This window comes from Phascolarctos cinereus, unplaced genomic scaffold (genome assembly GCF_003287225.1).
Source record: "Phascolarctos cinereus isolate Bilbo 61053 unplaced genomic scaffold, phaCin_HiC Scaffold_5;HRSCAF=322, whole genome shotgun sequence".
Lineage (NCBI taxonomy): Eukaryota > Metazoa > Chordata > Mammalia > Diprotodontia > Phascolarctidae > Phascolarctos > Phascolarctos cinereus.
In genome coordinates, this window is record NW_027555958.1 from 324,151,086 (window position 1) to 324,167,254 (window position 16,169).

General features: G+C 41.7%; 1 protein-coding gene across 1 annotated transcript; it reads right to left on the reverse strand.

Annotated features, from left to right (window-relative positions):
- Window positions 1-5,615: 5,615 nt before the first annotated feature.
- Window positions 5,616-14,522, reverse strand: RIT1 (Ras like without CAAX 1). Its single transcript, XM_020991566.2, has 5 exons — window positions 14,013-14,522; window positions 13,720-13,776; window positions 9,850-9,923; window positions 9,434-9,625; window positions 5,616-8,374 (listed from the first exon to the last, which is right to left on the reverse strand). Exons 1-5 carry the CDS (start codon window positions 14,143-14,145, stop codon window positions 8,144-8,146), a joined length of 687 nt encoding a protein of 228 aa, XP_020847225.1. The 5' UTR covers window positions 14,146-14,522; the 3' UTR covers window positions 5,616-8,143.
- Between the last annotated feature and the right edge of the window lie 1,647 nt (window positions 14,523-16,169).

A 16,169-nucleotide genomic window follows, 5' to 3' on the forward strand; every position in this document is an offset into this window, starting at 1 on the left:
TGGCGAAGCCACATGTGCTGCTGAGGAAAGAAGAAATTACACCCAACTCCATCATCTGAGATCACCAAATAAAGCCACAGATTTGTGCCAGCCAGAGCTCAGCCACTCTGAGGATTAGGTCTGAAGGTCAACGCAAATCTAACTTTTGATGGGAAGTTTCTGAATCCTACATAGTAATAATGGTGACAATAATCATCACCAATGTGTGTGTGTGTGTGTGTATACTTTTTTTTGAGGCAACTGGGGTTAAGTGACTTGCCCAGGGTCATATAGCCAGTAAGAGTTTGAGGCTGGATTTGAACTCAGGTTGATTCATCTTCCTGATTCCATGCCTAGCATTCTATCCACTGCACTACCTAGCTGCCCCAACCCAGTAACTACTTTAGGATTAATACTCCTAAGTCACAGGTTTGATAATGTCACTCCATTACTCCAAGCCCTTGCATGCTTCCCCATCACTACCATTTTTATATATACATATATACTTATACATATGTAAAGATGGATATAAATAGATTTGCAGTACTAACATATATACATATGTATTTGTACATGTGCATATGTATGCATATATTTATTTGTTTATGAGGCAGCTAGGTGGCTCAGTGGATAGAGTGCTGGGTCTGGAGTCAGGAAGACCTGAGTTCAAATCTGGCCTCTGACACTCACTAGCTGTGACCTTGGGCAAGTCACTTAACCTCTGTTTACCTTAATCTACTGGAGAAGAAAATGACAGTCCACTCTAGCATCTTTGCCAAGAAAACCCCACAGGCAGCATTGGTGTCCATGGGGCCACAAAGAGTTGGACACAACTGAACAAGAAATAGATGTATTTATCCATATAAATATATAGGTATGTATATTTAAATACAACTATACAACTATATGTGTGTATACACATACACATAAATGTATTTCGGACTGAACCTGTGTTTTCACTGATACAGTAAATGTCCAATGAGGATAATTCCTTAGACCAATGTTAATGGATATCTGTTCTACACTTACAGTCTTGGAGCACTGAGTCTTATCGTCTGAGGCACTGAGAAGCTAAATAAATTACTTGACCAGAATCATACAGTTAGCTGGTGTCTAAGAGGAGAACTGAACCCAGGTTCAATGAATCTGAGTTCAGCATTCTATCCACTGAATCATTCTGAGGAAAGGAGACTGAGGGGGAAGGGTTATGTAAACCATTATTAACATTCACATAAGTCTCCACTAGGTGAATAAATAAGCAGCTTTCTCTAATTATTAACATACCTGGCTGGGCTCCAGATTTTCTATTAGGTCTAACCTCAGGGAGCTATGAGAGATACAAGTCTTAAAGCTTATGTAGAGAAACAGGGACTCACATTGTCTGGGCATACTTTCCTAAAAAACGAAAATCTATCTTATCTCTGGGACAGCTACATGGAGCAGTTGACAGAGTGCCAGGCCTGGAGTCAGGAAGACTCCTCTTCATGAGTTCAAATCCAGTTTCAGATGCTACTAGCTGTGTGACCCTGGGCAAGTCACTTAACCCTATTTGCCTCAGTTTCCTCATCTGTAAAATGAGCTGGAGAAGGAAATGACAAACCACTCCAGTATCCCTGCCAAGAAAATACCAAATGGGGTCATGAAAGGTCTGACACAACTGAAATGACTCAACACAACAATCGTGATCCTAGGCCCCTCCAACACAGCCTCAAAAAGGCAGCAAAGGTGAGTTCAGCACCAGCTTTGGCAATCTGAAATGGAGGAATGTCTTCCCTTCCCTCAGATGAGAGCTAAAAGTAGCTACAGAGCTTCCTTCTTGGAAGTGAAATGCAAACAGGCTTAGCAGGTAGAACAAGGGAGCAAAGAAATGCAACACCCAGCCAAGGGGGATTAGTGACTGAGACACCCATCTTTGTTTTTCAGACCAAATGATGAAAACTGTGTAATCTAAGTGTGGTAACTACTTTCTCAGATGATCTCCTAATGCTACTGCCTGAGAAACAGAATGCCTAGTTCCTCAGGGATTTTCCTCTGGGAGTGTCATGTCATGGGGGAGGATGGGAAGAGGGGAAGAGGCGAAGAACTTGTTCCATGGAAGCTCTTACTCGACTCATCCCAGGGGACAGGGAAGCCATCTCTAGTAAGAGAATTACAATTTCCTAGTTCAGTTTGTGAATTTTTTCTCTGTTAAGTTTTCTAGTACCAAAGTTCAAGGGCTAGCCACTCAGCAGGTGAAATATTGGAAGAGCTGACCAGAAGAGATAGTAAGATAGGCAAATCTAGGATTATCTTGCAAAGATGAGAGATATTTTCTCACTATTGAGTTGAAGCCCATCTTAATGACAAACTGCTCTTTGGAATTTCACACCCTTTACGCTCACAAGGACTTCTAGAAGTTTCCCAGTCCCCTCATTTTGCTTCCCCCTTAAGACTGACGGTCCCGTGAGTTGGTAAGCATAGCATAATAATCTGGTTTTTAAAAACAACAACAAACCTGCAATTTATAAAAAAAATTGAAACAAGCTGAAAATGGCTATAGATGGTTGAAACTGTCAATCATCTAAATTTCTCTTAAACTTTTTACTGTTTCTAATTTTTAAAGTAAAGTAAAATCCCTTCATAGTCAAAAAACTGACTTGAAGTGAAAATCCACTGGAGAGGCTAAAATTAGTACAGAGACAATAAAGTAGAAGTACATGAATACAAATTAAAAAGCCCAAATTCACAAATCCAATTCATTATAATATCATTGGGATTCACAAGAATTATTATTGATGGAGAGGAAAGACTGCTAGTTTGCTCTGCATAAAATATATATATATATATTTCAGTTGCATGAAACCTAATAAATTAAAACATTTTGAAATTTCCATGCAAAATATATTGGCAAAGAACATTTTTCCAGGGGAAATTAGGTGCTTTAGAGCAAAAACAAATTTTCAAAAACAGTGACATCAGAAAGATTCCATAGTATCCTATTAGGTTATCAGCCAAATTACCAGGTTTAAAAAGCCTAATTTAGCGGGAGAAACATTGGTGCTACCTGCATCTGTTGAAATGGTTGAAACAATACTTGGTGAATCAAATGCAAAGCAGTTTTGAATAGTTCCAAATGCAAATAATACAGTGAGAAAATTGCCTATTTGTCCAAAAACCTTTTTGATCAAATTAAAACTAACATATTCCAATTTTTACATTGCAAGTGGGTGAAGCAACAGATACACTTAAATATGCTCATTTGATGATATATGTTTGTGTGTATGTTGTTACTTTATAAACTTGTTGATGGCAATGCCAAGATTAAAAATAAATTTTCAATTTTCAAGATGAATTTTCAATTGATGGATTTTTAAAAATGAAAATCAAGTTGTGGGAGAACTGCATGGTACTTTGCACCAACAAAACACAATTAACATTACAACCAAATGGAGGCCAACAAGTACTAGTTTACAATGTAGTAATCCCTTGTGGAATTTGGATACCTTGTCTGAATTACAGATAATCCCTTAGACTGAGAAATGGGTGAGGAGGTACAAATTTTTTCAAATTACTGCAACAGCAATCAACTTTACAAAAAACAAGTCCATGAAAAGGAAGGCTCCTTGTACAACTGGGTGACAATATGGTGGCAACGGATCAGAGCACTTCTCTATTGTTACAAATTATGCGTTTCTTGTGCCACCATCCTTCAAAGTGTATTTGAGCCAAAAATAAATGCCATTTTCCTTGTTGTTTGTCCTTTGTTCTTAAAGAGGACCAATAACATCACAAAGAGTGATTTCTTGACTTTCGAATGAATTGGATTTAAGTGAGGCAGAGCTGTGCAAAGTAGTCAGCCTTGAAAGTCACTGAAGTCCAGTGGCAAGACAAAGGTCGAGATGATCCAAGATGCCACCATTTTTCTTAGCAAAAACAATACAAAATAAAATTATTTTTATAAATATTTCCTCCTGAAGTTTGTGTACTTGCTGGATGCTTTTTAAAAAACTGAGTACTCTAAATAAGTCAATACAAGGGCCTCAGATTCATGCTCTGACACAGACTGACAAAATGACCACAATGATTAAAGTTAGAGGCAAAAATTGTTGCCCAATTTAAAAAATACCTTGCATAAAATGAAATAAAATAATCGCTTATTAATCACTTGACAAATCTATAAAAGAAATCCTCATTTTATCTTAAAGGCCTACATATTCCTAAATAAAAATGGATAAGAAACCTATTATGCCTTGGTCACATATGAGACATTTGTTATAATTCATCTGAACAAGAGTGATAATACAAGCAAGCATATGAACCCGAAAATTCTATGTTTCTTCCACTGATAAAGAGTTCTTCGTATGTATCACATATACATAAAGTACATACAAAGCAATACACATTTTACTACCATTCACATCTTATTTGTGTGAAATAGAAATTTTCCACTATGGCTGTTACAAAGAAAAAATATCTTAGAAAGTAGTTGAGTAAGAACTATAAGTAGCAGTATCACTGACATCACATCAAGAAACTTTTCATGAAAAAAGTTTGCACATAGTAAGTGCTTAATATTTTTTTCTTAATAAAAAAAATTTTTTAAAAGCCTGAACATTAAAGTCATTTGTTACTTGTTATAAACATTTTTTGAAAAGTACAAATTATTTACCAGTGTTGTTTTTAATGCTTGGGTTTAGGACATGCTCTTACAAAATTAAAACATTCGCATAGGAGCTGAGAAAATTTTCTTTTATGAAGTATATAGGAGGTACTAAACAGTATGAAAAAAGTGAAGAAACACTTATGTTTGTAAAACACTGACTTAGCGGCTAACCTAAACCTTGTGTTTACATTTATACTCATAACTCTTCTAAAATCTAATCTCTGTCTCACACACAACACATACACATTTTGGTCTGGGCATGTGATTTTCTGAGTAAGGGGAACTCCGTGTGTGGAAAACTCCCTCCAGAGATGCACATTAATAACTTATCTGCACTTTATAATCTGAAGAGTTGCCTGGCTCACTGGGCTGTTGATAAGCAAGTTATCCTCAGTTCCAATGCTAGTTTGTGTCAGAGGCAGGAGTCCAAGACTGATCCTCTAACCACCACATCCCACTGTCTTTTATCCTATTAAGTTCACACTCTAAAAGGTTTCAAACGTTCTTTTTTCACATATCTGTCTGATGTATCCATAGAGGGCACAGGCTCCTTGAAGACAGAAACCACCTCTTCTATTTCTCTGGCAACCCCTTGAAACACAACGCAGTAGAGAGCAAAGAGAGGGTATATGACCAAATGAAGGTGTGTCTGTGTGTATTTGTATAAAAAAGTCATAAAATCATGTAACATAGAAGAGTTGGAAGGCACCTCACAGGCCACCTACTAGGTCCAAATCCTCGAAGAACAGGAATCCCGTTCTTATAGATACATGGTGCCGTAACCTCTGTCTGACAACCTGTGATGATGTCCTGAGACTGTCCATTACATATTCTAATTTTTGGCAAATTTTCCCTGTATCATGCCAAAATCTGTCTTCCTATAACATATTGGTTTAAATTCTTTTAAAATACAAAGGTACTTCTTTTGTCATGCTATAGTGTGGTTCCGAGCCCTTTCACTTACAAGCAGACCAAAAAAAGCAAACACTAAGGCTGTTTTTTTAAAAAGTTCTGTATTTTGTCAAGTACATTTAATATCTTCATATACGTGAATAAGTGAAAAGCACATCTTTCTTTTCCTGATTATCACAGACAAGGACTTGCCATTGACTTAACTAGTCATTTCAAAAATCAAACATGCCCCCTTTCCCATTTCCTGAAAGCAAATCCTACTAGATGCAGCAATTTAATGATTTGGCCTGGTTGTACTGCCTTTCAGCTTCCAAAAGTAATAGGCTAAAAAGGCCTGAAAGTTAAAGATAAAGAAAGGATTAGTTAACCTGGCTAATTCGTGGATTGTAAGTTTAAACACTTGACAGTAATCTTTTGGAGGAAAGGTGGGACTGTGCCTTATTTGGCTTTGTAGCCCTCACAGCACCTGGCACAGTGCCTTGCACATAGTAGGAGCTTAAAAAACATGTGCCAATTGACCACAGAAATTGAAAAAAAAAATAGAAGTGATAATCTTAAAAACAAAAGCCAGCTATTTCCTTTTCCTATTACACGGCACAGAATTCCCCTTTGCCTTACAGATCTTTTGGGGGGGAGGGTTGAAGGGGATGAACATGGAACAACATTTTTCACTATTGTAGTTATTAGTTTCTGGGATGACATAAATGACTTCATAATTAATATAATGCTTCATGTCTTTCACAAAATTTGTGTCTTAAGACATTTGAAATAAGGTGCAATGCAGCTTTATTGTACTCTTTTATCTACACTCTGACCCCAAAACCATAAAGGACCCTGAAAGTCATTTCTCTTTGAATGTTAATTTTGGGTCATGCTTTCTTACTTGTCTTGAATATTGCAGCACATAGTTTACCTAGTAGCAAAATCCAGATAAAACAAGCACTTTTCTTCAAACCCATAAGGGGAAAACAAACTTGCCCACCCTATCCTCTCTCTTGTATCTGAGGAAGGGTAGAACAGGGAATTTTATTTCTTTTTAAGGTGCTATATAAATATAAGGTCATCTTCTTAAAAGGTCAAAGCAGAGAAAGGTGGTTTTATCCTGCAAATACAAATTACTTCGAGCACTTTTTGTTTTGCTTTTATTTGTTTTTAGGCAATTGGGGTTAAGTGACTTGCCCAGAGTCACACAGCTAGTGAGTGTCAAGTTTTTAGTCTGATAGCAGATTTGAACTCAGGTCCTCCTGATTTCAAGGCCAGTGCTCTATCCACTGAGCCACCTAGCTGCCCCACTTTGAGCACTTCTGAATCCCATCTCTATACATTCTAAGCTCTCTTGTCAAAATAATACTGACAAGACAGAGAACGACATCACTGATGGCATTTCAACACAGGCAAGGCAGTTCTCATGAGGAAATTCAAGGATAAACTGAACTCAAAACTTTAAAGATACAGCCCCTTTAATGCCAGCTGCAACTGGGTAAAATCCAAATGTTAGTTGTTGTTTTTTTTAAGCACCGAGTCTAGTGACTCTGGATATCCAGAAGGCACACATACAACTTCACCTGATCTCAACAGTGTGAAGAGGAGCCTAAAAGATCATGTCTTTAGGTTTTGCTCCTCCCCATGGCAGTGCACTACTGTCTTTTTAGAGAGCAATGAAGGATTAAAAAAATAATTACAAGCAAGGCAGATATATGTACTGGTCCATATGCCTCTTGAACATTTTTTCTAACCAAGATGATGGTAAGCGGGATTAGGATTTATATAATGAGGTTTGGCAATCCTCTGATGGTTTCTATAGTATTAACCTCAGTGAGGCTAAAGAAATGCAAAACTGTGTAAGCCAAGCAAATCAGAACTACAGGAGAAACCCCACTGTGTTTGTTTTGTTTGTATTCACCTATCCCAGTAGACATGGCAATTTGGGCACGTATTAGGAAAACGAGGCCTGTATTAGTATGCTATGAGGATCTCGGGGTTAGCTCACGTATCTATTCTAGCCAAGCCCCTGCACACACACTTAATGTCCTCACCACCTTCAGTCTTTCAACTCACACATGGCAACATGAGTCAGCTCACCAGCTATCTGATGATCTTTAGCACTGACTTGAATAGGTTTCCTGGCTGGGCTGACTTTCTGCTCTGCTTTTAGAAAGCAGAGTATGAAAAGGAAAGACAAAGGTCCCTCCTTTGGGGCAACCCCAGGAAACTGAAAGTTGAAAGACAATACAGATTGCACAGCAGAAAAATTATTCTCTTGGGAGCTTTGTGCAGCTCCCATGAGGGATACACCCCACCCTGGGTATAGACATTTTGTGCTAACATATTAACACCAACAACTGAGTTCAGAGTACTTATGGATTAAACTCAAAAGTGACAATTTAAAACAAAAATGGAAGCACTGTCCCACTGGGTTCATAAGCCTGAAAACTAGGAGACATTACTCCAAATACCACCTCATTGGAAAACCCCAGTAGGTATGTCCCTTCATCTCTGCCTTATCTAAAAATACAATGGTCCAAACGAGGAAGAGCAAGCTCTGCAGGTCACTGGACTGCTCTGGTTATGTGCTGCAGTTCACAGGCACAAAGATTTTAATTTGTCCCTTCAAGTTACTGAATCTTTTTTCTTTCGGAAAGGTGACTTCAGTCTTTTCCACACACTGCTTTTGGGTTTAGATTTCTTCTCCATGGCCAGCACTGCCTCCTTTTCCTTCCTACGGATCTCCCTCACGAGGGCATGAAACACATCATCGATGTAGTACCGATATGCAGCTGAAGTTTCAAAAAAGGGGCAACTGAATTCACGGGCCAAAGCTATGCCTTCTTCTTTGGTGACCTTGGAGAAAGAACACAACAGAAAGTTCCTTGTAAAAAAAAAATTGTTCCCTGCCAATGGTATAAGCTGCTGTCTTGTGTGGTAATAAGCTCCTCATTATTAAATATATCCAGGCAGAGAGAAGAAAAGCATTGATCAAGGAGGCAATAAAGACTTCTGAAATATGCAGGAGATGGTACCCGTGACTTCTACGTTTCCTTCCAATTCTAAAATCCACGAGGTCATGAAATAAAATAAGCACTAGTTCATGCTAAAACCAACTGATCTGAGTCTAACTTTTTGAAAAACTAAACAACTGTATGCATCAAATTCTATAATCTTGATGATATACTTCAGGCAGATAAAGTGATTAAACCAAGAGACCCACCCTACACTAAGTCTAAAAGCTAACAGGGATCTCAGCATTCTTGTTTCTCTTCCTGCTCTTAGGGAAGCTGTTTTAAACAGTCATGAGTGTCTCCTCTACCTAAAGTCTTCCATCGTTTCTCTTAAGTCATCTTCGACAGTGTTATCAGGAAGTGAAACCTTTGAACTAAGCTCCTCTTGTTGCAGCTCACCTGTTTTAGAGGATGACCTCCAGGGTCCTGCTCCTGCTTATTTAAGGTGGTCTCCATAAGTCATCTGAGCCTCTTTTACAACAGAGAATCAAAACATCATAGATTTAAAGCTGGAAGGGACCTCAGGGTGATCTAGTCCTATTCCCTTCATTTCAGAGATGAGAAAACTCAAGTGTAGAATGGTTGGAAGACTTCCCCAAGATCATACAGGTAGTAAAGTGGCAGAAGTGGGATGCAAACCCAGCTCTTCTGTGCCCTTTCCACTATCCATGCGGTCTGCCTAATGTCGTAACCTAAGATTTGTTTCTTTCACAAAAAAAGTTCCCCATAATAGTTTGCATTCAACACGTTTTCATGTAATTTTGGTAGCAGGGAGGTTTTCAGGAGTCCCCCACTGAGAGGACAAAGTACTAACATTTCAATTCAAAGTAAAAGTAGATAAAGGGACATGAGGAGAGAAGGCGTCAGACAGCCCCGACAGAGGCTTCCTCTTGATTCTTACTTGGCGCAGCTGTCTCAGATCAGACTTGTTTCCCACCAGCACCACGGGTGTATCATCTGTCCGTCGAACTCGATAGATCAGCTGCTTAAATTCCCGAACTTCATGGAAACTTCGACGGTCCGTAATGGAGTAGCAAATGATAAATCCTTCACCTGCCCTCATGTATTGGTCCCTCATGGCCGTGAACTCTGCCTACAAAAGAAATATGGAACATTCTGGTTGGTCAGAACTAGAGGCAGATACAGTAACTAGTTGCTCCAGAAAAAGGAAGAAGTGTATTGATTACCTGCTATCCTGAGTCAGAGTGCATGAAAACAAAAAGATCGAATTGGGGTAGTGATCTCATCTATGTAAACTTTTCCCATCCCTTTAAAAAGCCTTCTCTCATGGCAATAAGGGTTTTAGAAACCACGCACCTGTCCAGCTGTATCCAATATATCCAGATTAGCAGGTTCATCATCAATACGAATTCGGATTTTATATGCATCTTCTACAAAAGGGAAGACATGCAGAAATTTAGCTATTATTGTATACCATTATAAAAACTAAGAAAGGACAGGACTGAGTAAAATTGACACATGAGATCTTATTTTAACCATTATGTCCTTTTCTAGCAGACCTAGGTACAGGCTGAGTTCCCTAAGGACCTACATTTTCTTAGGGAAATGTTTTAAATCCACTGCCCTCAAACGAGATTTGCCTCATTTAAGTACACTACATTACAATTAAAAAAAATTGTAAGTCTTTATTGATGTCTTTTGTTCACAAATATTTTAAAATCCAGTCTAAGAAAATTTTCATTCTTCTACCTATTATTGATATTTTATATAATATCAAAATAATGGCAATATAATCTCTTTTAAAGACATCTAGTAAAAAGAAATGTTGCAGGGGAGGGAGGGGGAGAAAAATTTAAAACTCAAAAGCTTATGGAAGTGATTGTTGAAAACTAAAGACAAATTTAAAACTCTTTTTAAATGTTGCAATGTTTCGTTTTGCTGGAGCAATCCTTACTATTAAAACTGAAAGATCCACTTGGACCTTGCAAGCATCCTTTTTCTTTGGCTGGTACTGACCAAGTAACTGACATTCAGGAACAAACATTCACTGACTACAGATATGTGTCTTTGTAACATGAAAAATCCCTCCCTGCCCTCAAGTCCTTCTAGGCTATAACTCTGTCTAAAAAAGGAAACAAGGAAAATAACCCAGGAATATGGCTTCCTTTTTTTTTTTTTGTTTTTGTGAGGCAATCGGAGTTAAGTGACTTGCCCAGGGTCACACAGCTAACGTCAAGTGTCTGAGGCCAAACTTAAACTCAGGTTCTCCTGACTCCAGGGCCAGTGCTCTATCCACTGTGCCACCTAACTGCCCTGGAATATGGCTTCCTCATAAGGCGTTAACATACAGAATTATCATTTTTTTCAAATGTTTCTGGAATACTCATCAATCCAGTTATAGTGGGTAACTTGATATAATGGCAAGAGTACCAAACAGACCTGAAGTCAGAAATCCTAGATTCAAATCCTGGTTCTGGCAGTTGTGTGACTATGGGCAAATCACTTCACTCTCTATGCCTCAGTTTCTTCTGTAAAATGAAGGAGCTGGATGAGATGATAGCCAAGTTCCATTCTAGCTATAAATCTGATGAGCCTATGACTTAACAATCAAAACCAAATGTATTTCTAAAATGCCCAGAACAGCTCCATAGTAAATGTTAGCAGTTGGGTGATACAGCATGTAAAAAACATGCCCTCTACTTCTCTAGATCCAGCCCATTAGAAAGACCATGTACAAGGTTGGTCCATTTTATGGCATGCCAATGGGCTCAGACTAAACTAGCAATCTTTTGTATTTACAGAGAAAATGGGGTAAGGAGCCCCAGAGGCCTGCCCCTACAGAAATTCTTCCAGATGGGTCATCCGGAGTTCAGGATGTCTGCCTGACCTACTTCATGCAGGCCATCCCCAGGGCATAACTGCAGCTAAAGTGGTCCCTGAAAGTTTTTCTTAATATCATTAGGTAAGCCTTCTAAATCAACCCTAATTCTTTGGAACTTGGGGGTAATAGTCACATTATCTTGTGCCCTGATCAATCAACAAGGTTTTAAATGCCAGACACTGGGCTAAGTCCAAAAAATGAATAAAATTCTCAAGGAGTTTACAATCTACTTGATGATAATGAGTCATTGACATTTTTATAGGGCTCTAACTTTTACAAAGAACTTTCATCAGAAGAACCCAGTAAGGCAGGTATAGATATTCCTAAAACACATCTGATAATGTCACTTTCCTGCTTTAAAAGTTCCAGAGACTCCCTACTGCTTCTAGTATAAAACACACTGCTGGGTTTAGCATTTAGAGCCCTTCACAATTTGGCTCCAACCTACTTTTTCAGGTTTGTTGTACATTATTCCCATTCATATATTCTACATTCCAGGCAAACTGATTTAACTGCTGCATTTTCCAGGGTGCAGACTGGCCCCTACGCTAGCCTGTATTGTCTCACTTCTGCCTCTCAGTATCCCTAGGTTCCTTCATGGCCCAGGGCAGGTACCACCTCTTAAAAGAGGCTCTTAGAAGCTGCCTCTTTTTACCCCAATGCACAAGCTTTGCACAGATTTTATATTTACTTAACTGTGGACCTGCTGTTGTGACCCCAACAGAAAGTAAGCTCTTCTGAGGGTAGGTTCTGTTTCATTTTGTGTCTCTGTATCCTGAGCCTAGCACACTGTAAGCACTTGATAATGAATGAATGAATTCAAGTACAATTATCTGACTTTTACATAGGATGATAATGAATTTAAAAAGGTTAAATTAGGGGCAGCTAGGTGTCGCAGTGGATAGAGCACTGGCCCTGGATTCAGGAAGACCTGAGTTCAAATCCAACGTCAGACACATAGCACTTACTAGCTGTGTGATCCTGGGCAAGTCACTTAACCCCACTGCCTAGTCAAAAAAAAAAAAGGTTAAATTACCCAATCAATCAACAATCTTTTTTGTTTGCTTGTTTTTTGGTGAGGCAACCGGGATTAAGTAATTTGTCCAGGGTCACACAGCTAATAAGTGTCAAGTGTCTGAGGCCGGATTTGAACGAAGGTCCTACTGACTCCAAGGCCACAGCTCTATCCACTGTACCACCTAGCTGCCTCCAACAATCATTTATTAAGCAATTACTATGTTTCAGGTGGTAGTAGAGGTACAAATTCAAAAGGTAAACAGATAACTAGTTGCAGAGCTGGGACTGAAGCCCAGGTTCTCAGATTCCAAATCCAGTGCTTTCCATTAAATCACAAAGTCACCTTTCAGAGGGATGACAATTTTTTCTTAAAGCCCAAGCAAAGCAAACAGTAAATCTCCTCCTCTCCCAAGTCTCTTGCTATCAGTAGAGTCAAAACTACAGAAAGGCACTGGATAAGTCCGTGCCAAATTTATCAATTCCAGGTAACAAGAAGCAAAGGAAGGGGATGATGGGGAGAAGTCCAGGCTATGTCTGGGGTAGCGAGAGTTCAGTGGGTGGGCTCTACTTGCTTTTCTGCTTCCCTTTGTGGAAATTTGAACAGGCTGACTCATAGTTACATAGCACCTCTCCAATCAGGCCTTCAGAGAAGTGACAAACCAGAAAGGGCTCCAGGCAAGTGGCATTTCAGCTCTTTTTTTCCCCTCCCCCTTTCAATTTAATATATCATCCAGCCATAAAAGCTGAAGGTGAAAAGTGGTGCCACTGATGCTCAACATAGGATGGCTTATAGACACTGAGATGTGAGCAAGGACTGAAGAATTACACAGGTGGTTCTGCTCCACGGTTTGTTACTTTAAAAATATCTACTCTCTAAAGAGATTCATAAAGTCCCTATCTAGAGGAGCTTCTTTTGGAACCTGGTGCATCCTTCATCAGTGGCCCGCAAAGGATATAGCATGGGCTCTGATGCTGCACACAACCTCAGGACTTAGATATGGAATCAGCTAAGGAAGAAACTTCGGGCCAAAGGGGTGAAATAATTAGCTCCAGGTTACACAGGGAAGCAAGGAGCAATGGCCTAATCTGACACCTGGTCCTTGGATTCCAAGTTGAGTACTGTTTCTAATATGTGGGTCTTCAGAAGAGGTTGGTACGAGGCTGAAGCAATGAAAGGGGATCTGGGAAGGGCTGAAAGAAGTCCTGGTCAAGCAGACTCGGGGACACGGGGAAGCTCCGGGGGGGGGTAAAGAGGATATGCTGCCGGTTGGTGTGTGAATCTCCACCCCCCCCGTCTCTATAGGGGGTGGGGGGTTAGCCCGACTCACCGATGGTGGGATCGTGGTCCTCGGGGAATCGATGGCTGATGAACTGCATGGTCATGGCTACGAAAGAGGAAGCGAGAGTTCATGAGAAGACGGGGCTCGGAGTCAGGGGCACCCTGGAAAAGCCCAAGTAGGCAAGTCGCCACCGCCACCCTCACCCCCATTTTCACGCGTAAGGAAACTGAGGCGGGCTGGCCCCGGCTTGGGGGATCGGGAATGCAACCGGCCGGTGGCGGGGCCAAGCGCGCTCCCCGAACTTAGCTCGCCCGGCCTGACGGGCGCGAGGAGTTACCTACCGCTCTTGCCCACGCCCCCGGCGCCCAGCATCACCAGCTTATATTCCCGGGACTGCGCCGCTGCTGCCGCCGTCGCCGCCGCCGAGCCTCCGGAGGAGCCGCCGCCGCCGCCCGCGCGCGCGCCCGCGTCCATGCTGCCCCAGGCACGCGCCTGGCCCCCGCGGGGGCGCAGCGGAGGGGACACGGTCCTGCGCCGCGGACGGTCCCCTTCCCCCGGCGTGCACGCCCCCACTGCGGCGTTGGGTCGGGGCCGGGCGGGGGGCAACGCTGGGACGGAGACCCCGGGCTATCAGACAGAAGGGCCTGGGGCCCCGTGGCCGCCGCTCAGCCTGTTCCCCCGCGGTCCTCTCGGCCTTCCCGGCCCGCGTACCTCCAGACTGGAGACCTCGGCCCGACCCCGCCCGGCGGTCCGGGAACCCTGACTTGTAACCCCTCCCTCGGCTAGTAGAAAGATGGCAATGGCGCCTGGAGCCGCCACCGTCCGGACGGGAGGGGGATGGGCCCGCTGCCCCGTGACGCTTCGGCACCGAGGCCCCGCCCCCTCCCTCCTTCCTTCTCCACCCCCCCCCAGCCCCTTCCCTGTCCCCGGGCCGCGCCTCAGCTGTGCGGCTAGAGCCAGTGCACCCACCCCAGAGGCCCAGGTTGCTGCTCCTCTCTCATAAGCAACGCAGCGTCCAGTTTCAATATCAAAGCTGAAATTGGAAAAACATCTCAGCTCGGGCTATTTGCCGGAGTTTATGGAAGAACCCCGTCTCAGATTGGTGCCACTCCCACAGCAAAAGTGGAATGAAGCAAGGGGGGCCATGCATAACGCCTCAATCCAAACCGGCCTCAAATGCAAGGGACGGGCAGAGGCGTTAGCATTTAAAAACCCGATGGAATCCTCCCCCAGAACAGCTGCAGAGGGTTTGAATCCTAGATCCCCGGAATGGGCTGCGGGGGGATAGGTGGGTGGGTAGGCATCTACCAGACCTTTGTGAGAACGGGGCAGTGCTTTCCAAACAGCAGCTGTTGTTTTGAAAACGTGTTTTTTGTGGAGATGAGGCGACCTTCCCATAAAAAGGGAAAGCAAACTCGTATTTCACTTCCCAAAATTTACGTGAATAGAATTAACTGGCTAAAGCTTGGTTGCAGCTGTCCTAAGCTTATTACCTCACCCCTCCACTTCCCCTCTGTTTTCTGCCTTCGAGATCTCCAAGAGCTAGGAAGATGAAAGTCTACGGATCGCCACGGAGCAGTGTGGAGTAGCAGTGGATTAAAGAGCTGACCTTAGAGTCAAGACCAAGGCCTAGGTCAGGCCTTTGTCACATAGAGGCTGTGACCTTGAAAAAGTGAATTAACATCTCCCTGTGCAGGCAATTCTGTGAGCCAGTTTGCTGAGTAGATGCAGAGAAGTTCCCTTACATTGACGAAATCACCAGTTTGTACATCAAAACTACGTGTAGTTGCTCCATCTGGCACAAACAGCAATCTGGTACCACATGGCCTGGGAAGTCTTTAACCCATCTCCACAAGGAAGTTAGCACCCAGAGTAAGGACGATACAGGGCATTTAAAGTAGCTACTTTTTTTTACCTTCTATTAACAGGGCTCCAACTCGTGGTGTCTTTCGAGTTGGAGCTTAGCATTCCCTAACAACCCCTTTCTGGATCTGTGCTTCAAAAGCAAGCAGCATTAGTAACCTTGTCATACATTCATCTTCCAAATCAGTTTTACTCTGTTTAGTCAGGCCAGCAGCAATTTGACAAGTTTTAGCAGAATCTTATGTAGCCATTTCACATGTGGGAAAACATCTTCCTTCTTCCCCTTTTACTTAGTCCCTAACCTTACCCAAATGGTTATTTTTCTTTAAACCTGATCCATAACCTGGTTAATTAACTGCATGCATATGTATAAATATAAACAATATTAGCATAACCTGTGTAACATTGTCTCACTCAGCCTCAGTTTGCAATGTCAGTCACTAATTTTCTACCATAAACTGGTGGTTAAGGTTATTACACTTACACAATTACCTCCTGTAACTGCTTTGCTTGTTTTTGTGAAACCACAAAAATGTTTGCCAGCACTTAACACCCAGACTAATGATCCACTAGCATATGACAAGTTTTCTGTACTAGAAAATGTAAAATACAATACCAAGGAAAGAGAAGCAAAA

Bases quoted from the DNA above. Each gene is read 5' to 3' on its own strand.
- RIT1 (XM_020991566.2), bottom strand. From the start codon at position 14,145: ATGGACGCGGGCGCGCGCGCGGGCGGCGGCGGCGGCTCCTCCGGAGGC. The intron at 13,777-14,012 runs GTAGGTAACTCC...CCTCTTTCGTAG, and splicing joins CGGGGGCGTGGGCAAGAGCG to CCATGACCATGCAGTTCATC. The intron at 9,626-9,849 runs GTGCGTGGTTTC...TTTCTTTTGTAG, and splicing joins TATTGGATACAGCTGGACAG to GCAGAGTTCACGGCCATGAG.